Source organism: Mustela erminea, chromosome 9 (assembly GCF_009829155.1).
Source record: "Mustela erminea isolate mMusErm1 chromosome 9, mMusErm1.Pri, whole genome shotgun sequence".
In the NCBI taxonomy this organism is placed as follows: domain Eukaryota; kingdom Metazoa; phylum Chordata; class Mammalia; order Carnivora; family Mustelidae; genus Mustela; species Mustela erminea.
This window is the reverse complement of record NC_045622.1, coordinates 65550435-65573980: the sequence shown is the minus strand read 5'-3', so window position 1 is coordinate 65573980 and position 23546 is coordinate 65550435. Positions and strand designations below refer to the sequence as shown.

Below are 23546 nucleotides of genomic sequence, written 5' to 3'. Positions count from 1 at the left end.
CCTTCAAAAATATCACCTCTGAGACTACCATAAGCAGTCTGGAGTCTATAAATCTTTGTGACTAGTGCCTTCAAATTTTCTGAATTTGATAATAACCAACCTTCTTAGAAAAAAGGTTAACCACTTCTAGGAGCTTGACTGCACTTGCCTTCTACCCCTGGTAAGAATCTTGTTTTTTCTAACCATACTATTTCCCATAGAGCCTAAAAATTCTTTTACTTTTTAATATGCTATAGATGCTAAATATATATATTTTTAAAGATTTTAAACCCATGACCCTGGGATCCAGAGTCATATACTCTACCTACCGAGCCAACCACACACTGCTAAATGCTAAATATGACTCTTTTACTTCAAGCTCAAGCACTCCACAAATATGAAACGCCTAACAGAATTTCATAGTGAAGAAAACTAATTCCCATGGAGTTTTTCTCTTTCTTTCCAAAATGTCTTTTAACCTTTCTGAAACTCAATTTCTCCCATGAAAAAGAAGAGTGTAAAACAAGCAAATATTAAACCCTCCTATCTTCTGGGTACTTACTGATATACTAGGCATGTTAGTGCCAAGTATGGTATCTAGTACTTTTTATACTGGATCCTCATACAGTTCTGAGAATTTAAGGTACATGAGCCTCATTTTATAAATGGGGAAACTGGCTCAGAGAGGATGTCCTTTGCCCAAGGCATGTGATTAGGGATGGAACTAGGGTTCATATGTCTGTCTGGACACCAAAGACTGGTGTCAAATTCAAACATTCCTTTGAAAGACTGGCCTTAACATTATATAAGTCTCCGAATAGACATAGTATCACATGAGATAGCACAGAACTCCACAACAGGGTCAGAAATGTTAAGAAAAGATTTGTTCAACAATGAACACAATATAGAAATATCTTGAATGATAAACTATTACCATCTGAACAGCACTGATATACTGCTTCTGTTCCACGTAGATGTGTGCTAGGTTCAACCACACATCACTGATATCTGCTGTTGCTTCTCTTACTTGGGCAAATACATCACGGGCTTCACGAAAATATCCTTTGTGGGCCAAAACAGCTCCTAAAATTATAAAAAGGCTTACATTTAAGAATTTTCTAATTGGAGCCAGGAAAACAACTGAAGGTCCTGTTTTAAAACAACTACATTTATTACATTCAGGGAGAAATTATGATCTATAAACATTCCTTTGAAAGCACTTATTTCACAGATCACTACAGATCCCCATGTCTTGTAATCACCTATGCCATTAGCAGCATACAGATTCTTTGCATCATTTCTGAGTACTTGTTTATAGATGGCCAGAGCACGATCTTGATGACGCTTTTCCTACAAAATGAAATAAACATTATACAACAAAATTCAAACAGGAATCAAGTGTCAGTTTTGTTTTAAAGGGACAAAACAGAAAAAAAAAATGAACAGACAAAAGGAAATTACCTTTTCTCGATCTCGGGTGGGCTGATGCAAAGTCTGGAGCCAGACGTTGCCAAGAGCCAGCATAGAATAAGTATCACTCTGTGTAGATGGTTGTTTTAATATCCTCTCAAATTTCTTCTGTCCTGGACCCCATTCTTGTTTTGCTAAATGAAGATTACCAATCAAAGACCAAGCATCTGGATGGTCCTAAAACACACATGGGTAAAGAATCAAAATCTATAATTTGAATTCAGAGACACCAATCACCTTTCCATGACACCTGATTACTGAAGAGGTTTACAAGCTACATTTACAAAATTGAGAGTGGAGATGGACTAATGAGTTGTTAAATCAATCTAGTGTGTAATTATCAGCATGAGAAATGCAACAGAATGGAATATAGAAAGGTCATCAGTGTACAGCACGTGGCAACAGCAAAAAAGATTTGCAAAACTTACATTTTAGTTGTTTGTATGCACACGTGTGTACTAGGCTATGATGTAAAGGCTATTTCTGTGGGCTACAATCAAAAAGTTTAGATGACTTCTACTCTCTAGCAGCTTTAGCAAGTAAAAATAAAACAGGGAGATGTCAAGATATTAGAAATATGATAGACATTAAAATGAAAAACTGATTTACTAGGGGAAAAAAGGTGAGAAAATTGTTTTTCAAACCTAGGAGTTAATACTACCAACCTGATTAATTTGAAGAGCTTCCTTAAACCAATCTGAAGCCTCATAAAAATTTCCTTTATCTCTAGCCATGGCTCCTAGGCGCAGATAGCCTGAAAATATACATTTAAAAATTTTTACATTTAAAATATTAGCTATTTTAAAGCCTCTGCCTTCAGCTCAGGTCATGATCTCAGGGGCCTGGGATCGAGCCCCATATTGGGCTCTCTGCTCAGCAGGGAGCCTGCTTTCCCCTCTCTCTCTGCCTGCCTCTCTGCCTACTTGTGATCTCTCTCTCTCTGTGTCAAATAAATAAAATCTTAAAAAAATATATTAGCTATAAAGATCATTATTTTAAAGTCACGCTTTTGAAATGATTATATTTTGTTAATACATTCATACAATGAACAGAAATCCTATAGATGAAAAAATACTGAGCACCAATAAAATTAATTAATAATCTAACAAGTTAAGGAGCAACTCTGTGACCATCAAGTCTCACTGTTTGAAATCTCAGATTTATCTCTGCCACTCTATTCCTAATGCTAGCACCCTACTCCAAGTCCTGATCTACACCAAAGTTATTTTAAAAAGCTTAGAGCATTTTTTTTTCCAGTTAGTCTCTGATGCATGGCACTGTCACTTTTTCTTAAAAAGCTGCTTGTCATATGGCAAAACAGCAAAAGCATGGACTACTCAGGATTATTAGTTAGAAAATCTGGGCTCTAACTGTGGGCTACCACTTAAAGAACAGTAAGAAAGTATCACACAAATCCAAGTTGTTACTTTCTCCAGAAAATGTCAATGTCCTCAGGCCAACTAGCAATGGTTTACTATTGCCTATCAAACCAATTCAAGTTCAGCCTGGCATTCAATTAAAATCTTATTTGTTTTAAATCACTTTTGCATCCGTAACAGCATGATCAGGGCCAAGTTAATAGCTCCTGATTTAACCAGAGTCAAAATATCATAGCTTTAGGTGCTTTTGAGGGAAGTACAGTATTATAAATTATTTTTAATTTAAAACTTTCCAAATTTTACAATGTCTAGTGTGTAAAAACTCACTATATATTTATTTTTTTAAAATAATAATTATTTTGAAGTAAAATAGTGTTCATTCTTACTAGTACAAACATTGCAAAAATGTTAATATGAAATCGGAGCAGGAGTATCATAAAGGTACATCCATCACCAAATAAGTCAAGGAGTTGTTCAAAGTGTAATAAAGGTAGTTGATCCACTAAGGATGGCCTACTCTATGAAATATATGGTTCAACTGGTTTTTAGTTATTTCTTTTAGTTTCTAGCATAAATTTAAGTGAAGCTTCATTGTTCTGTTTTATTTTTTTAAGGCCATAAATTTGCCTTGAAGGAAAAGGGGATGTTATAAACCTTCACATTTTTCTACTATTGGTTCTGAGAAAGATTTTTTTTCAGGCTGAATTTTTGCTGCTGTTGTGGGAATTTTAATTTATAAAAACAGTTTACAGTTCCTCGGGCACGTGGGTGGCTCAACTGGTTAAGCATCTGCCTTTGGCTCAGGTCATGATCCCAGTGTCCTATGATTAAGCAAGCCCTAAGGAGGGAGCCTGTTTCTCCTTCTTCCCCTGTATGCCACTCCCCCTGCTTGTGCTCTCTGTCAAATGAATAAATTCAATCTTTAAAAAAAAGAAGCAGAAGTTTATAATTCTTACAGTCAACATAATTAGGATGTTCCCGTAAGATGTTTTTATATAGTTTTTCTGCTTCATGGAATTCACACATTGCCTCATACAGCCTGGCTAAATTATATGATGTTGTAACAGAAATGGCATTGTAATAATGTTCATCATGCTCAGCTTCTGCCTTTGCGCGATCCAATGAGGCCAAAAAATATTTCTATAAGAAAAGAAAATTACATGTTAAAGGACAGTTGATACATCTGAAAAGTGTGCATTCAACTTGATAGTATGTAAGAAGGGAGTTATTTCCAGTTTCCTACCTTTGCTTCCCCTAGATTTCCAAGTCTAAAATGGAGGGCACCCACATTATTCAGAATCTCTGGCGGCACATCAGCCTGCACTTTCTCCTGAAGGATCCGTGTAGCTGTTCCATAGGCTGAAAGGGCACCCTGTATTATCATGGTGGAGACAATAAGGTGTAAGTGAAAATGAAAGGGAGAAACACTACACCATGCTTTCAAAAAACACATTTGTAGGAGATGAGAAACACTGCTAAAATACCTGTATATCAGTCTGTTCTAAGATTTGTGCCAATTCAATCCAAGCTTCAACGTCATCAGGATACTGTTCTGTGACCTTCTTCAAATGGCCCTGGGATAAAAAGAGATCACTAAGCTGAAATAGGATTAATTCAGCAACTATAGGCTGTCAAGTAAAAAGTGGTAGCTACTCTACCTTGTTTAATACGTCAACTGTTCGTTATTTCAACTGGAACAAGCTCGGCTAACAAAACTGCTTCCATCATATCTCTACTAGCAATAACAAGAATGAGGCATGACAGTCTAGTGATAACTATGAGAAAATAGCTACAATTTTTTAAAAGTACCTTGGCAATATCTCGTTTTTCTTGATCTTCTGAGGCAGCATATAGCGAGCCAAGAATTTTCATAGTTTCATAATTATTAGGATAAGCTTTCAAAACTTTCTCAAAGCACTGAGATGCATTTTCTTTGTCACCTCGATAAATGTACATTTGTCCCAACCCAAAAAATGGCAGCACAAAAGAGGATGAAGCAAACTGTGTGGCTTGATAGTAGTACTGGAAAGCTTGGTCATAATCTTCCTAAAAAATTAAAATTAAACAAGACCAACAGTATGTACAGAAGTTTATCTTCTTTTCCATGTAGAAAAGTTTTTAAAAGACTTGAAAGACTATGAAATAACAGAATTAGATATTTAGAGAAGGTTTAAAATGATCTTACCTGAACGTGGAATGATCTAGCCAGCTGATAACAACTTTCTGCTTGCATAGCCTCCACTTCTGTATTATGGAATGCATGGAGGGCCAAGTGTTGGACTTTGCTATAATCCTGAACAATGAGATCCAGAAATCAACTGAGTCAATTCAAACAACTCTAACAATCTCAAACATAAGGCTTCCTCAAATTTCATTTTAAAAATGTGTTCACTGAATTACCAGTAACAGTGCCGTATCCTGAATTACAAATCATTTTTCTCATTCTCCTTGCAGATAAATTCACTTACCTAGAACTTAACATCTATCCATCACATCCATTCCTTCTTTTAATCCTGCAACAATCCTTTGAGGTATCAGCCCTATTTCTGTGATGAGAAAACCTAAGAGAGGTTAAGTCTCTTATTACTAGTAAAGGAAGAAGTTACAATTCATTGAGAACTATTATATACTAAGCACTGAGGTAGGTATGATACTTAAAATTCATCAAGCCTCAGTCAAAAACCCTGCAAAGAGTATCATTATTACCATTTTATTGATGGGGAAATGGAGGCTTAAAGAAATAAAGTGTATTGCCTAAGGTGGAAAAGCTAGAATCTGGATTTTTTTCTGACTCCAAGGAAATGTTCTAACACACAAGCGCAGTAAGCTTAAGCGACTGGATTTGAATTCAGCTGTCTTCGAATGCATGGGTCATGACTTTCCCATTAGACCTGACTTAATTTGAAATATAGAGCTAATCTAACGGTCTCAAAGTCAGAGTTCATACATCAGGCGTAGGAAACATCTTTCTTGTTTTAATAGGGATATGTTTTATCCCTATGAGAAAATAGCTAGTAATCTGGTCTGGGAAGTCTTTGTTAGGTCAATAGTCAGTTTCAACTTTTTTAAAAAAATATTTTTTAAATATTAGGAATAATAATGTGATTGCTATTTTTAACAGTAACTGTTTTCCATCAGATAAGTATTTAATATGCACACATTTCATCTTAACTGCCACTCCTCAAATCCTGTAAAATAGGTTTTATTACTGTTTTACTAGTAAGTAAATTAAAATTTAGGGGAATTATTTGCCCAAAGCCATAAAACAATAAAATGGTGGTACCTGAATTTTGAACCAAGTGATTCAAACTCTACACCTGGAATTATGTTGCAAAACCTTTTAGCTAAATTTATATATTGCTCCCGGGGATGAGGATAAAGGTCAAATGTTGGGTTTGGAATATAATTTTTCTATTTTATTATTTTCTATTTTTATTATTCTTTGATATATTATATTATATTATTCATGATATATCTTTTAGGGAATAAAATGATTCCATTTTAAAATTTAACATAAAATGTATTAGAGATTACATTCCATTTTAAAATCCTTATTCACATCTCTTTGGTTCCCCCCATTGCCCCAATTTTTGTCCCCAGTTCCCTCTGCATTCTAGCTGCTTCTCTTTCTGGTCAAAAACCAAGCTCAATTCTCAGTTCTTTCTGGAATTCTGTGTTACTTGCTCCAGGAGTCACCACAGCTCCCATCTCTAATCCCACCTCACTACTTACTGAAGTGTCTGGGATGTTGGTAATACCTTTTCTTCCTAGCTAAATGATTCTTCTATAGGGGAGACAATGTAGTGTGGTGGGCAGTTAATTAAAATACTACATCTCAACTATACAACCTGCTAACTGAGTGAATTTTGGCAAGTGATGTTACTTAACTTTGCTGAATCTCAATTTTTTTATCCATAGAAAGGGAAATAGAAATAAGCTGCCTACCTCCTTAGGGCTGCCCTAATGACAGATGAAGAAAACATATGTAAGCATGCTCTAAACCTTTAGGACATATATTCAGTGCAAGATAACTTCATGGTGCTGATCACGTAATAGGTATTCAGTAACACTAACAGATTGGCTTGATTTACATACTTCATGTACACAATCTAAAAGGTTTTGAACATGTTAAAAAGTAAGGCTTTGGGTGCCTGGGTGGCTCAGTTGGTTAAGCATCTGCCCTTGGCTCAGGTCATGATCCTGGAGTCCCAAGATGGAGTCCCACATCAGGCTTCCTGCTCAGCGAAAGTCTGTTTCTTCCTCTGACCCTCCCCCGTCTTGTGCTTTCTCTCTCTCAAATAAATGAATAAAATCTTAAAAAAAAAAAAAAAAAAAAAAAAAGCAAGACTTTATCTTCAGCAGTGGAAGAAATACTAGCATTGAAAATTAAAAACTAGGGGCACCTGGGTGGCTCAGTTGTTAAGTGTCTGCCTTCAGCTCAGGTCATGGGGATAATATTAACTACCTCTAACTATTATCTGACTCTTTTACAAATTCATGGAATGCATTTTTTTTAAATTTTTTATTTTTTTAAAAAAATTTTTATTTATTTATTTTTACAAACATATATTTTTATCCCCAGGGGTACAGGTCTATGAATCGCCAGGTTTACACACTTCACAGCACTCACCATAGCACATACCCTCCCCAAAGTCCATAACCCCACCCCCCTCCCCCCAGCAACTCTCATTTGTTTTGTGAGATTAAGAGTCACTTATGGTTTGTCTCCCTCCCAATCCCATCTTGTTTCATTTATTCTTCTCCTACCCCCTTAAACCCCCATGTTGCATCTCCACTTCCTCATATCAGGGAGATCATATGATAGTTGTCTTTCTCCGCTTGACTTATTTTGCTAAGCACGATACCCTCTAGTTCCATCCACGTCGTCGCAAATGGCAAGATTTCATTTCTTCTGATGGCTGCATAGTACATGAAATGCATTTTTTCAAGTTTTCTTTATTTAAGTAATCTCTACATCTCATGTGGGGCTCAAACTCACGACCCTGAGATCAAGTCACATGCTCTTCTGAAGGATACAGCCAGGTACCCCCACAAGATTCATTTTTAATAATACTTGGTATTTCATAAGTATTGACTGCATATTAATAGCAATAATAACAGTGATATGCTAACATTAGTAAGGTCTGATACAGTTCTGTAACTTTTACCTAAATTGCTATTAAATTAAAGTTCCTGGTATAATTTAGTATCTGGTTTCCGTATGGCAAGTAAAACTTTCATACTTACTGTATAAAAACTGCCAATGCAATCTTGGATTTAGTATTCAAGAAATCTAAAATACCATTGCTTCTACAGAATTTGTGGCAACTTTAAAAATTACATCTTGATCAATATGCAAAAATAAATAAAAACTTCAATGACTTCTTGGCTGCCTATGTAAGTAGGTCCAAACTCCTTATATCACACAAGTACCTCGCTACCTGGACCCAATGCATTGTCTAGCAAGCCCACCACATGCTGTGCTTTTACTATGCACTATTTCCAAATCTGTGCCTTTGCCCTTTCAACTACCCAAAGACCTCCTCCTAAAAACCTAGTTCAAGAGCCTTTCCTTCTTGGTGAAAACCCTTCTTAACCACTTGGTCACTTCCTCTTTCATTTCTCTACCACAGCAAGATAGAGACTTTTATTTCTGCATTTACATTTGTTTACATTGTCTGTGTTTTCTACGAAACTGAATGGAGTACAGAAACCACAGTTTACTGATCTCCACATCTCTACTCAGTGTTGGGTAGAGAGTATAAAGGGTCAATAAATATTAAATGAGTGAATGACTAAACATACCCACCCCCAATTAACTAATACAAATTTTAATTTGAAAAAAACTCTACATTTTCAGTGTTTTTCCAAGTTAAAAAAATAAAGTATCAACGGCAGAACAGAAAGACAAATCAGGATTTAAAAGCAAACAACTTTAATAAATTGACTTCTCTTACCTTTTTGAAGAAAAAGTGATTTGCCAAGTGGTTCAATACCATGGGATTGCTAGGATCAATAGTATAGGCTCTGGAAAGAAGCTGGACACCATTTTTGATGGAATCAGCCTAAAAGAAAAACAACAACAACAGGGTCATTACTTAATTAGCATTTTTCCGAAGTTTTCTTTATAGTCTGAAGAAATAAGGTTATATAAATCTAAGTTCAGACACCAAAATATAGCTCTTGTTTCAGTTAACCTTCAGCAGGGATAAAAAAAAAAAATTCAAATAGTGAATTAAACTGTTAGAATTTCCCTCACAAATAGCCACATTTCCTACTTTTATAGATCCTGGCTGTCTTCTTGATGCAGCAGAGGTCTGTGGATTACCCAACAGCCAGTTTACCCCCTTACTCTGTTAATAGAGTCCCGACCGGACTTTGTAGCCTGCGATCTTTTAATTTCAGGAGGGAAAGTTCCCTCTTCCTCTTCTCAAGCCCCAGGGGATGAATAATGATTGATCTAAACCAGTCAAGATAATCTATCCCTTTCTCTCAGGATCAGTCTAAGGCAGTGGTTCTAAACTGGGAGTGATGTCATTTTTCATCATCACGACAGGGAGGACTGACAGGGAGGACGTTAGCTGGCAGATATCAGGGATGCTGCTAAACATCCTACCAATGGGTAGGATAACTTTCTACAGCAAAAAATTATCCAGCTCCGTAAGTCAACAAAGCTAAGGCTGAGAAACTCTGATATCCCTGTCTAGACAATTATACACACTTTATAAAGAGAAAGTGTGATGGGGATAGAACTGCTCTAAGAGAAATCTGTTTATCCTTTCCCTTTCCTCCTTCTACATAAGGTTGATGAAATAATAAGAGCTTGGAGATACAGCAGCTATCCCGTAACTGAGAGGTGACAGACACAAGGAGGAAAATCCACATATTAGGAAGGACAGAAAGATGTAAAATTCTGGGTTTGAGGATACTGAGGTGCCAAATCCAAGACCTTAGATGACTGGTTTAGCAGATAATAAAAACCCTCATGTTTAAGTCACAGCAGTAGGCTTTTTGTTACTTGCAATGGAAAGCATTCCAAACTTACACACATCATGCAGCTCCTTTTTTTTTTTTTTTAACGTTTTATTTATTTATTTGACAGAGATCACAAGTAGGCAGAGACACAGGCAGAGAGAGAGAGAGAGAGGAAGCAGGCTCCCTGCTGAGCAGAAAGTCCAATGCGGGGCTCGATCCCAGGACTCTGAGACCATTGACCTGAGCCGAAGGCAGAGGTTTTAACCCACTGAGGCACTCAGGTGCCCCATTGTACAGCTCCTTATCTGAAATTCTGAAATCCAAAAACTTCTTAAAAAACATGTTGTTTGGTAATCTTAGAACAAGCTTACATAGGGGCAAAAGTTTACCTGAATTGTGAAGTTATCCTCTAGTGTGAACAGTCACTCATTATTACAGAGAAATGTAAGTTTGCATTTGGGGTGGTGTCCTAATACCTGGGTGTTAATATATTATGCAGTGCAGGCATCATATTGCATTTTTTAAAAGACTTTATTTATTTATTTGATAGACAGAGATCACAAGTAGGCAGAGAGGCAAGCAGAGTGGGGGTGGGGGGAAGCAGGCTCCTCGCCAAGCAGAGAGCCTGATGTGGGGCTTGATCCCAGGACCCTAGGACCCTGAGACCATGACCTGAGCCGAAGGCAGAGGCCTGAACCCAGAGTCACCCAGGCACCCCTCATATTACATTTCTATTCTTTGCAGTCTTGACCTCTAAAACACTCTGGTCTCAAGAGTTTAGATAAGGAATAGTGAGCCTGACAGATCAGTCATGAAAGCCTTTTTTTTATTCACATACCTCTTTATTGTTGAGTTCTAGTACAGCCAGTCCAACCAATGCTCCCACACATTTGGAATTGAGTTCAAGGGCTCTGCTGAATGCCAGACGAGCTTTCTCCAGTTTGTTAAGTTTCACAAAGCAATGGCCCATTCCTAAACGAACTTCCGCTAAAAAAATAGTCCATCTGTCAAACTAGGGCGATTTTGGGGTTTAATTAAACAAAATGCTTTAACATTCTCTCTGAGTTGCAAAATCTCAAAATTAACCTCAGTATTACTACACTATAAAATCTTTTGGTGTATCACAAATTTGGTTACAGTGGATAGTATACCATACTGCCCATCCCCTTTCTCGCCATAAACAGAATACCTACAATACTGGTATTTTTCTTGCACTCCTGGCTATACAGTACCTTCAGTATCTAATTTTCAAAGAACAATTTAAAAAATATATATATTTCTTTTTTTATTTGACAGACAGAAATCACAAGTAGGCAGAGAGGCAGGCAGAGAGAAAGAGAGGGAAGCAGGCTCCCCACTGAGCAGAGAGCCTGTTGCAGGGCTTGATCCCAGGACCCTGGAATTATGACCTACACTGAAGGCAGAGGCTTTAACCCACTGAGCTACCCAGGCACCCCTCAAAGAGCAATTTTTAAAGACAGCAAAAGGTTTCATGAAGGCCTTCAATACTGTGACTGACTACATGTACAAACTGTCATTCCCTTCAGAGCTGTGCTTATTATACATGCTATCCAACTTCAAGGCAATGCCAAAACTCCACCATGTTCCCATGAAGGGCCAACCTCCCCACTGGACACTGGATTTTACCCCTTCTCGTCTATTTAAGGACACTGCTCCAGCAACTCTCACCTGTTTTTCCTGCATTATCAAATTTTCTCTATGTATACATCATTCTAATCCACATATATTCTCCCATCTAAAAAAAAAAAATCCTCTCCATTCTTTTCCTCTCCAATTGTCAACCCACTCCTATTCTTTCCTTGAGAGCAAAACTCCTTGAAAGATCTATCTATAGTTGCTGCCTAACTTTCCTCTTCCATTTTCTCTTAAGTGTATCCACCAAGCATCTCACCCCCACCATTCCAATAAAACTGCTTTTATCAAGGTCACTAATGATTACTATACTGCTGAATTCAGTGATCAGTTTTGGGTTCCTATTTTACTTGACCTAACAATAGAATGTGACAGTGTCTGACCTTGTCCTAGAAACATTCTTACATTTTACTTCAAGGACATTGCCTTTACTCTCTTTTCCTCTTACTTTGCAGGCTCCTTTGTTGGTTCTTCTTCATTTCCCTAACCTCTACAATGTCACAGTGCCCTAGAAGACCATCCCTGAACCTCTTTTCTATCTCTACTCATCACCTGGTGACCTCATAGTCTCATGGCTTTATATATCATCTCTATGTTGATGATTTCCAAATTAATTACTTCAGCTCAGACCTCCTTCCTGAACAACAGCTCTCCTGACCTCTCCACTTGTAGGTCTAAAAGGTATTTTAAAATTTTCATGTCTAAAACTAATTCATCTTGGAACTATATTTTCCAAATGTGCTAAAATGTAACTCTACTCTTATAAGAAGTTACTTTTGACTTCTCCTTTGTCTCATACATCACATCTACTCCATCAGTTCTTCCTTCAAAATATACAGAGATTCCGGGGCGCCTGGGTGGCTCAGTGGGTTAAGCGGCTGCCTTCGGCTCAGGTCGTGATCTCAGGGTCCTGGGATCGAGTCCCGCATCGGGCTCTCTGCTCAGCAGGGAGCCTGCTTCCCTCTCTCTCTCTCTGTCTGCCTCTCTGTCTACTGTGATCTCTTCTGTCAAATAAATAAATAAAATCTTTAAAAAAAGGGCGCCTGGGTGGCTCAGTGGGTTAAGCCGCTGCCTTCGGCTCAGGTCATGATCTTGGGGTCCTGAGATCAAGTCCCGCATCGGGCTCTCTGCTCAGCAGGGAGCCTGCCTCCCTCTCTCTCTCTCTGCCTGCCTCTCCAGCTACTTGTGATTTCTCTCTGTCAAATAAATAAATAAAATCTTTAAAAAAAAAAAAAAATCTTTAAAAAAAAAATATACAGAGATTCCGATCACTTGTACCTCTACTATTACCATCCTAATGCAAGCCACAATCATCTCTGACCTACATGACTGCAACAGGCTTCTACCCGGTCTCCCAATTTCTATACTTGCACCCCACCCCACTCTAGTCTCAACCCAGAGGCCCATGATCCTTTTAAATATAAGTCAGATCATTACTTACTCCTTTGCCCAAAGCCCTCAAATAGCTTCCTAGGTCTATCAGAGTAAACACCCAAGTCTTTTTAATAATCTATGATGCCTGACACGATTGGTCCCTGGTTCTATCTTTGACCCAGTTCTTATTACTTTTCCTCCTTACCTTCTCTCTCCACTCCAGATACACTAGCTTCCTCATTATTCTTCAAACTTGTTAGACCCACTCTTTCCTCAGGACCTTTGTACCTCCTATTCCCTCTCTCTGGGAATAATCTTCTCCCATATATTTACATGTCTATTATTTTAAGGTCTTAATTGTTACTATTTTCCTCATCAACATTTCTTTTTTCTTCTTTTTTTGGAGGGGAGGAGGAGCAGAAGAGGAGAGAGAGTATCTTTTTAAAAATATTTGGGACAGAGCACGAGCAGGGGAAGGGGCAGGGGGAAGAGGGTGAAGCAGGCTCCCCACTGAGTACAGAGCCCAATGCAGGGCTTTTATGTCAGGACCCTGAGCTGAAATAGTCAGATGCTTAAACGACTGAGCCACCCAGACTCCCTAAGAGAATCTTAAGCAGGTTCCTTGCCCAGCACAGAGCCCAACGCAGGACTTGACCTCACAACCCTGAGATCATGACCCAAGCCAAAATCAAGAGTTGAATGCTTAACCAACTAAGCCACCCAGGCGCTCCCTGGTCAACCTTTCTAAGTAATCTCCCAATTCTTCTCATACACTTTTACTGCTTTACGTTCTTTTTGCTAATATCTTACACAGTGTATATTTTACTCATTTTCTCTTCCCCACTGCGAAATGAATTCCATGAGGGAAGAGATTGTTTCTTTTTTTAAGATTTATTTATTCATTCCAGAGAGAGCGAGCAAGCAGGGGAAGGGATACAGGGAGAGAGAGAGAATCTCCATCAGACTCCCTGCTGAGCATGGAGCCCGACATGGGGCTCAAGTCTATGACCCCAAGATCATGACCTAAGCCAAAACCAAGAGTCTGATGCTCAATCCGCTGAACCACCCAGGCACGCCAAGGCAGAGTTTTTTGTCTCTTGGGTTTACTGCTGCATTTCTTCAGTCTGAACAATGTCTGGCACATAGTTGATCTCAATAAGATTTGCTAAATGACTGAGATTTTCAATAGAAAAACAGAAATAAAGCAAATAGAAGAAAGAGAATAGTACAGCAAATAAAGAAATAGAAAAATAGTATAAAGCAAAAAGATTATAATATGGTCTAAAAGAGATGCCTGGGTGCCTCAGTTGGTTAAGCTTCTGAATCTTGGTTTCAGTTCAGGTCACAATCTCATGGGTCAAGAGACTGAGCCCTGCATCAGGCTCTATGCTCAGCAGGGAGTCTGCTTAAAGATTCTTTCCCTTTGTCTCCCACTCATACATGATTGTTCGCTCTCTCTCCCTCTCTAAATAAATCTTAAAAAAAAAAATAAGATCTGCTATTCAGCTTTTGGATCAAACATAATATATATTTTTAAATTTCAATTCTGTCATTTCAACAACCTATAGCATCTTTTCACAATAACTTCATAGTCAACTGCCAAATCCTCAATATTTTCAGTTGGGTCATATGCAGCTTAGACTTCAGAAAAAAGTTTTGCTCCTACCTGGACATCCTGGGTTGGTACGCAATGCTTTCTTATAGTAAGCAAGAGCTCCTCTGTAATCCTTCTTGTTGAATGAAATGCAAGCTTTACCTATTGTAATTTTTAAAAATAAACATTCACTGACTAAAGAATACAAGTCTCATAAGTTCTACATGAACTCACCTAAATCAAACACATCTCTGAATAAGAAATACTTGAAAACAGTGAAAATGATTTCATATTTAAACTTGTTTTCCATAAAAATATATTAATTTCACCTATAAACAAATAGTCCTGTTAAATAAGATAAAATAATTAAAATAGCTTATAGTTGTCCAAATAGATATTGCTTATTGACTCTTTAGAAGTGGATAACAAATTATTAACTGGTGTGTGTGTGTATTTTAATATTTTGAAGTGATGTTAATGGTAAAGGAAATTCTTTTTTAATTTAAATTCAATTAATTAACATATGTCTTATTTGTTTCAGGGGTACAGGTTTATGATTGAAATTTCAAAAGAAACAATGATCTATTGCAGATAGTTTCATTTTTATAAAGTAAAGCGCTTCTACATTGCTGTCCAGCCCAGTCAATGAAATATACTATAGGCATATGGTGGAAGATACAGTTCCCTAAGATGGTTGCCAAAAATGACTTACCAAGAAGGGCTGGAATATTATTTGGAGACTGGTTAAGTACAAAATGAAACTGTGCATCAGCCTGATCCATTTTGTCCCCTTCAAGTAGGCAGAAGCAGGCTCTTCCCAACAAATGATTCTGAAAAAGTGATATATCATCTTAGACTTGACTTTACCAAGGAACAACCAAAATTTAACATAAATGTGTAACAGTAAAATGAAAACCATATAGGAAGGAGGTAGAGTATGACACAAATACCTCTATCAGCTATAATGTGTTACAACTATAAGCTATAATGTGTTACAACTATAATATGCAAACTACCAATGGGCGATTTTTAATTACAAATCAAGAAATGTGACTTATTTACCTGATCATACATAATAATTTTATCAGCCATGGTATACAACAGGGTTGCCTGTGTAATAAGATCTTTCTTATTGTCCTTATTCTTTTCCTTCCGAGCCTGTTGAACATAATAGGCCGCCAATGTATCCAAGCAAGTCATCTGGTCTTTTTCATGGTCTCTATAGTCCAAATTGCCATCTATACGTGCTGCTTCCAACAACTTTACAAACTCTTCTGTTTTTCCTTGCTTGTAATATTCCAGCTAAAAAGTAAAGAATCAAATTAGATTAAAGCATATGTCCACACACAAAGCTGCACACAAACATCTACAGCAGCTCTGTTTGTAATAGCCAAAAACTAGAAACAACTCAATTGTTGATCAACAGGTGAATGGACAAATAAGCTGTGGTATATCTGTACAATGGCTGTTGCTCAGGAGAAAAAAGAACCACTGATACATGCTACAACATGGGTAAGTCTCAAGATAATTATGCTGAGTGAGAGAAGCCAGACCAAAAAGAATACATACTATAATGATTCCATTTGTATAAAAACTCTGGAACATGCAATCTTTAGAAACAAAAAGCAAGGGTTGGCTGAGCACTATGGGGCGTGGGGACGAGTTTGGAGAAAGGTTTTGGGGGTGATGGATTTATTCATTATCTTGATTGTAGTAATGATTTCACAGCTGTGAAATATGCTAAAACTTCTCAAATGGTACATGTCATATGTGTGCAGCTTATAGTAGGTGAATTATTGTAAGAGTTGAATTATTAAAGTTGTTAAAAAAGTGATAATCACCATAAATGTTTCCAAATTACTACTTACCTACCAATAGGTGATTTCAAACTAAATCAGAGCCCAAGAGAAAAAGCAATAACGAGAGGGATATAGAATTCTAAACCGAAAACTTAGGTTCTGGTTCTAGATCTATGAAAATTATCCATGACTTTGGGCCTGCTGAATAACTTCCCTGGCATCTGTCATTTATTAATACTAAAAGGAAGATACATCTTTTTTTTTTTTTAATTTTATTTATTTATTTGACATACAAATATCACAAGTAGGCAGAGAGGCAGGTAGAGAGAGGAAGAAGCAGCCTCCCCGAGGAGCAGAGAGCCCGATGAGGGACTCGATCCCAGGACCCTGGGATTATGACCTGAGGCGAAGGCAGAAGCTTTAACCCACTGAGCCACCCAGGCACCCCAAGATCTATCTTTTTTACCCACCGACTGTGGGCCATACATTATGGCAGGAGCTTTATATACTTATTTCTAATCTGCACAATCACCCTTAAAATGAATGCTAACATCCCCACATTTTAGATGAGAAAACAGGCTCAGAAGGTAATCATTTGTTGAAGGCCACAGTTAGTTAGCAGCCAAGTAGGAATCTGAAGAAAGGCCTTTCCAGTCCAAAGCCTAGACTCTTTTCTGTTACACTCTCTAGAGCCCACAATGTTTCATCAATTTTACCACAGGTGCCACAATAATCCTTCAATCTTCCATTTTTTCCTGTAAGTGCTGTTAAAAGAGGCATTTATACTAAAGAAAATCTAAATTCCTCTCTGGCTTTAAAAACTGTATGACAACGTCAATGGCTTACTCTCCATAGACCAGGAAAACATAACACTTCAGAAAGGTACTGTCACTAAAAGTATTTTTCTGTAAAACCTTATCTAAGAAATTATTTACAGTTAGGCTTCAGCACTGGATATAAGCCCAATTGCAGATCAACTTCTTTCAAGATAATAGGAGGAGCCTCCTATGTATCTTTAAACAAAAGTGACCTGGAGCACACCTGCTTAAAAAACGATTTTAGTATATGCTATAATGCATTACCAGAATAATTTATTATCAAGTTCTCATAAAAAGAAAACATTAGGTAAGTGGTGCTGGGGAGAGTAAAGGGTGTCAGAATTTTAGGCTGAGGTGATTCTCCTGAGACTTTCCAGTCCGGTTTATGTTATGGAAGGGACCAACAGGACAAAAAACAAGCCTGAGATAAAATTCATCCAAAAGGGCTTTTGTGAGTTAGCCTGGAATATAATCACCTTCTAGATTGTTTTACTGGAAATGTTTTATTGTTATGGAAAACAATGTTAAGTAATAATGTTTACATGATGGCTCCTTGTTTTTTCTCAGATTACCCACAAATCATAAGCCAGTCTTCCCTGAGTAATTAGTAAATAACCAAATACACAGTATAGACTACTATTTAACTTAAATGAATTTTGCCTTTACCAACATATAGTAATACCAGTGGAACAGTACAACATATAGTAATACCAATGGAACAGTACATCATTTAGGAAACTGGCCTTCTTGTTCTATAAATGGTAATACAATTAACTTCCATACATATGGTACAATTTACTTATCCTGCTCCCAAGCTGGCTACTACTAATCTGAAGACAGAAGCCAAATATTTTTCCTACTCAATGTATAAAAAATAGTTGTCACATTAACACTAACCGCCAAAGCAATCCATATGTGCAGTTGTGTGTGTTCCTGTTTCAGAATACTGATAACTTCATCTCCCTCCGGTAACTGATCGAAGTCGAGTTCAATGACCTAAAACAGAAAATGCAAGCTTTTCTTATTTCTTATTTTTTTCTTATTTCTTCCTTAAATTCACATTTCTTCTTTGCTGCTTTTCGGAATATACGTCAATATGGATATACATAGGGTTTGTTTTCACTTGCTATGGGGCTGAGCAAGGATACGTTAAGACACGCTTAAGGCACACATGTCAAATAGGTCATATGAGAATATTAAGGTGAAAGCATAGAGAAGCAAACAAACACTTCTAGCTGTCTTCAAATCACCAGAACGATAAAATGTTACAAAAGCTTTGTTAAAAAAGAAAAAAAAAAAAAAAAGCTTTGTCAAAAAAGACAAAACAAAACCGCGCCTAGCATATAATCCAGGTGAAGTGCAGATAAGCATCCCTGAGACTGATGCCACAGGCCTGACAACTTGAGAAGCACCATTCTAGAGGCAATGTGAAGTTCCATGCCACTGTACACATTCATCCAGGGAGACAACATTTGTGTGTCACAGGCACTCCTGAATGTGAGCACAAAAAGTAACAGTAGGCAAATGTTCTGGAATTCGATAGTGGTGATGGTTACACAACTTTACAACAATACTGCTGAAAATCACTGGATTTTATGCTAGGTCAATGACATCTCAATGTTATATCTCAAGTGAACAAAAATAAGGGTACGCGATTATATTGGATCTAGACAACATCAATGCTGAGGGCTTAGCTGAGACAAGCCACAGGCTACCCATGATGAGGTGTAGGGAAGGGAGAAGGTGAGTTCTATCACTGGGGAAGGGAGAAGGTGAGTTCTATCACCACACCCTGGCGGCTGTATCTCGGGGTCCCTTATTTTGCCGATGCAGCTGTGTGTGGGGGGACACAGCATCACGAGAGACTCGAGTTTCTAAGGGATAAAGGTTGACATCCTATGTATTCCTCAGGGAAAGATAGTTTGAGCAGCAGAGACCACGGCGACATCAGCGCCCACCTCTTTTATCTGTGAGGCGCCTTACAATTTATCCGCACTCTCGCACCCCTGCGCCGACAATTAGGAAGAGAGCAGAGTACTGCCACATACGAACAGGTAGGAAAGGAAGGAACTTTCAAGAACTCCTCGAGGTGGCCGCGAGGCTGCGGGGACGTGATGTGGTCAGCCTGAAAAGGTGCAGGGGCAGGGGGTGACTGGGGCTTCGGTCGGGGATTTCGACCTGGGCTCCCGGGGGAAAAGGTGCTCTCGCTTCAGAGGCGAAGTCGAAAGAAGGGGAAAGGAGGGGATCATTCAAGTTCATGGCCCCCACCCTCCCCCATACTCGACACTTACCTCGTCAGTGTCCCGGAGGGGAATCTCGATGGAACCCCGCGACATGATGAGAGCAGAAGGCGAGAGGGCGTCTCGCCCCTCCGCTCCACAGCAGGTACTCCTGGCTTCTGGCTCTTCCAGAGGCTAGCGGCGGCCCGGGATCAGGTCGTGACTGCCGCCCCGCGGCGCCGCCGGAGCTTGGGCTTCTCCTTCCCGTCAGCCGCTTAAACAACGAACAGCAGACGGCGTCCGGCCACTTCCGGCAGCCCCGCCCCCTGCCCCGGAAGCATTCCCCGCGGGAGGGCCTGTCAGACTACCGGCTCATTCTGCGGCTCTGGTGTTTCCTTGACTAGGGAACGACGATGTCGATGTTTTCTTTAGAGTGGGTCTGCGACTTCTGAATCAGACCCGCACGGGCGCAGCGTGAATCAAAGCACTGAAAGCCTAGCCTCCCGGCCCCGGGGTGGGCGAGACGACGAATGAGGCGCGGGTTCGGGGCCTGGCCACTGACTGACGTGGGACCTCCGGCCAATTCTGGCAGCTGTGTCGGCGCCGGACTCCCGCCTCTGCGCCCCGGACTTGGCGGATCTTTTTTCCTCCTCAAGATTGCTGTGAATAATTCAATCATTTATCCCTCAGCCCGGTCAAGGGCTCTTCGTTTAGCAGATGTGAAGTGCAAGTCATACCTGTGCTACCTTTGTGATCAGTTTAAATATAAATGTTACGATGAATTCTATAACTTTGTGAGTTCCTGTGTGTGTTTGTGTGTGTATTTTCGGTTCTTAGAAGGATATGAATCGGCTAGACTTGTGATTTTAATAAAGTGGTTGAACAATTTGATTAAACCTGTAATTACTGTTTTGATTAAATTATAGAATTTGATTAAAACGGTTTAATTACTGTTTTCATTGTAGAATATGATAAAACTGTAATCAATGTTTTGATGCAATCAGATAATCTGATTAAATAGATTTTTAAACTTTTGTCAGTTTTACGTCCCAAGTTGTCTCTATCTTTTCTTCACCTCACTACCTCCATTCTAGCCCAAACCAATATCATCACTTTTCTGCCCGGTTTACGGCAGTAGCCTCCCATTTTACCCCATACCCCAGCCACTCACCCTAAATTCCAATCCAGCTTCAGCATGTTACACACTTACTTTTAAAAATGCCAATTCGATGTTTGTATTTCCTCCCAACTCCCTCAAAAACGTTAACTGGAAACTTTGTAAGCCTTTACATAGAAACTTTGTTAAATTCATGCTTTTAATTAGTTGAGTAGTTATTTGGAGCTGTACTGTCCAACATAATGCTAACCCTATAATTAGCCATGTAATTTAAATTTAAAGTTTTCTATTAGCCACGTAAAAAAGCAAAAACAAATAGATTAAATTAATTTTAGTAACATTTTATTTAACGCAATCTATCCAAAATATAATTTTGACATGTATAACAATTTACATTTTTATACAAGTCTTGGAAATTCAGTATGTACTTTACACTTATATTCTTTATTCTTATTTTTTAATTTAAATTCAGTTAACTAACATAATGTATTATTGGTTTCAGAGGTACAGATCAGTGATTCATCAGGCTTCTATAATACCCAGTGCTCATTACATCACATGCCCTCTTTAATGTCTATCACCCAGTTACTCCATCGCCCCACCTTCCTCCCCTTCAGCAATGCTGTTTGTTTCCTATGATTAAGAGTCTCTTATGGTTTGTCTCCCTCTCTGGTTTTGTCTTGTTTTAGTTTTTCCTCTTTTTCCCTATGATCCTCTGTTTGGTTTCTTAAATTCCACATATCAGTGAGATTGTATGATAATTGTCTTTCTCTGATTGACTTATATTGCTTAGCATAAAGCTGTCTAGTACCATCTATTTGCGTAATTTCTATTGAAAATACTGGAACTGTATTAGATTTCATAAAATTTGCAGTTGAAAAAATAGATTCACATACTCGAGTTTTTCCAAATGCACTTAAAAATTTCCTATCACTGAAGAAATTATCAGCTTTAAATTTTAATTAAAAATAAATAAAGTTAAAAATTTAATTCCTCAGTTGCATTAGTCATATTTAAGTGCTCAATAGCCACATGTGTTTAGTGGATACTGTTTTGGACAGCACAGCAAAGTATTTCCAGGAAATACTGTTTACTACATATTACGGTTTATATAGTGAGCTTTAAACAAAAATACACGTAGTGGTGAGTGTTCTCCATGTTCAAAACCTCCCTGGCCTTAAAGACACTAAGAATACATTTGAATTAGTCTTTGAGTTACTGACAACCAAAGGCATCCTAACTGATGATAAAGACACTATGATTGGTTGAGTAATAGTACTGATTCAGATTGGGATTTTTTACATCTAAGTTGCAACTGGGACAATGAGTAAAATGTGGCTAGGTAAAGGTTATAGGATAGCGTGTACCAGAGAGAGGGAGTACCGTGCTTGGGAAGAGCTTGTGAACCTGAAAGAAGGCCAAGTGCCTGGAACATAGAAATGAGGGGGAGAGTAGCATAAGTTGAGGATGAACACATAAGAAGTAGCCAGGTCATGCCCAGATTTATCCTTGTAAAGCAAAATCGGCACCTTGCCCTGCTTCCAATATGAATAAGTGTAAATGTCACATACCACAGTTAGGAAAAACAAAACACTTTGTGCTCTGAGGCAAACCAAAAAAGAACGGTGCCATACTATCCATAGTCTCCAAAGTGAATGAGACCTTTAGCCATTCTCACATGTTTCTGGTTCCTTAACAAAAACAATTTAATCACTGGCTTTTGTAATGCTGACTTTTGTCTTATGTAAATCTGATGACACACAATAATTTGGAAGAGTATAGCAATCATATGAGAAAGTGTTATTTTTTCCATCATGAACCATATAAGCTTGGGGTGTGTGTGTGTTTTCTGAACCAGTCCTTCTAAAGTTAAACTCACTTGTAAACTTTTGCAAGTGTTTTTCTAAGAGAACTTTTTTCCCCTAAAGTCTCTGAGAATTCTTTTGACATAGGATACGTTAAGGAGTCTGGATTTTATTTTAGGTGCAATGTAATGGAAAAGTTTGAAACGATGTTTATATGCTTCAATCAGTATGAGAGAGAATTGGTTCTGTGGCTTTAAAGGATTGTTCTGGCTACATTGTAAAGAATGGATTGGAGAGTGTTTGAGAGGATGTGGGCAGGCCATTTAGGAAACAGCTCGTCCTGGTGGCTGTCCAGGTGACACATGGTAAATATCTAGGAATAAGGTATTGGAGGTGAGAGAGACATATATCTCCATTTCTCTCCACCTGTGGTACAATCAATCAAGCAATAAATAAATCTTAATCACTAAGTCTTGATAATCATTGGCTATCTGGGCCATTGAAAAAGTAGTGGTAGGAAGGATTTTCAGAGTTCTGTCATGAATTACTGGGTGAATGAAGTGTCATTTTTCAAGATAGGAATGATTATAGAAGAGCACATAAGGGCAAGGCTAGATCAGGTTGAGTATCAGAGTTATGTCTGAGACAGATCTCAGACAGGCATTTGGATATACAGATTTGCAGTCGAAAGACAGTTTCTGAGCCAAGAAAGTCTGAAAGCTGCTGACATGTAAATGAAGTTTAAAACTATGGAATTGTATGAGATAATCTAGAGAGAGTATATAGAGTGATAGCACAAGGCCATGGACCAAACTCTGAGGCATTCTAGCATATAGCGGACAGGTAAGGGAAGGGGATCTACAAAGAATCGGAGGATTGGACAGGGAAAAACCACGGGACAACAGTCAGGATGGAAACCGCAACTCAACTCTGCTACCTATAGGCAGCTTTTTATTTTCCCCCAACTGTAGCAGATCTGGATGAAATTAGGCATTTTTAAGCTATAACATAAAGTTTTGGAGTGCTACAAAGATTTTATTTCAGCTGGCATGATTGTGCAATATCTGTTCACAAAATGCCATTCTCCACATTGGGCCTGAGTGTGAGGGTTCCAGGTAAAGTAATTAGTGTATTTGGTCAGTATGGGCTTTGTTGAGTACATAAGAAAGAAAGCTAAGATTCTTTAGTTTTCTGTTACTGATACTGTGGTTGGTTATAGTGTTGGTAAATACACATATTTAGACAATCCAAAGAGTGAGCTATTTTTTTTAAAGATTTATTAATTTGAGAAAGAGAGAGAGAAAGAGAGAGAGAGAGAGAGAGCATGAGTAGGACAGGCAGAGGGAGAGGGAGAGGAGAAGCAG

At 38.3% G+C, this 23546-nt stretch overlaps 1 protein-coding gene across 1 annotated transcript in view; it reads right to left on the bottom strand.

The window, feature by feature from the left end:
- CTR9 (CTR9 homolog, Paf1/RNA polymerase II complex component) overlaps positions 1-19580 on the bottom strand; it is a 29290-nt gene extending 9710 nt beyond the window's left edge. Inside the window, exons 1-16 of the mRNA XM_032358075.1 lie at positions 19333-19580; positions 17939-18037; positions 15487-15726; positions 15137-15254; positions 14497-14586; positions 10642-10790; positions 8786-8893; positions 5014-5121; positions 4638-4874; positions 4313-4402; positions 4072-4200; positions 3785-3968; positions 2115-2203; positions 1441-1626; positions 1242-1329; positions 914-1062 (exon numbers count right to left, since the gene is read on the bottom strand). Of these exons, the coding sequence (XP_032213966.1) occupies positions 914-1062; positions 1242-1329; positions 1441-1626; positions 2115-2203; positions 3785-3968; positions 4072-4200; positions 4313-4402; positions 4638-4874; positions 5014-5121; positions 8786-8893; positions 10642-10790; positions 14497-14586; positions 15137-15254; positions 15487-15726; positions 17939-18037; positions 19333-19377 (2109 nt within the window). The 5' untranslated portion in view covers positions 19378-19580. The remainder of the gene's footprint in view (positions 1-913; positions 1063-1241; positions 1330-1440; positions 1627-2114; positions 2204-3784; positions 3969-4071; positions 4201-4312; positions 4403-4637; positions 4875-5013; positions 5122-8785; positions 8894-10641; positions 10791-14496; positions 14587-15136; positions 15255-15486; positions 15727-17938; positions 18038-19332) is intronic.
- Positions 19581-23546: the final 3966 nt, after the last annotated feature.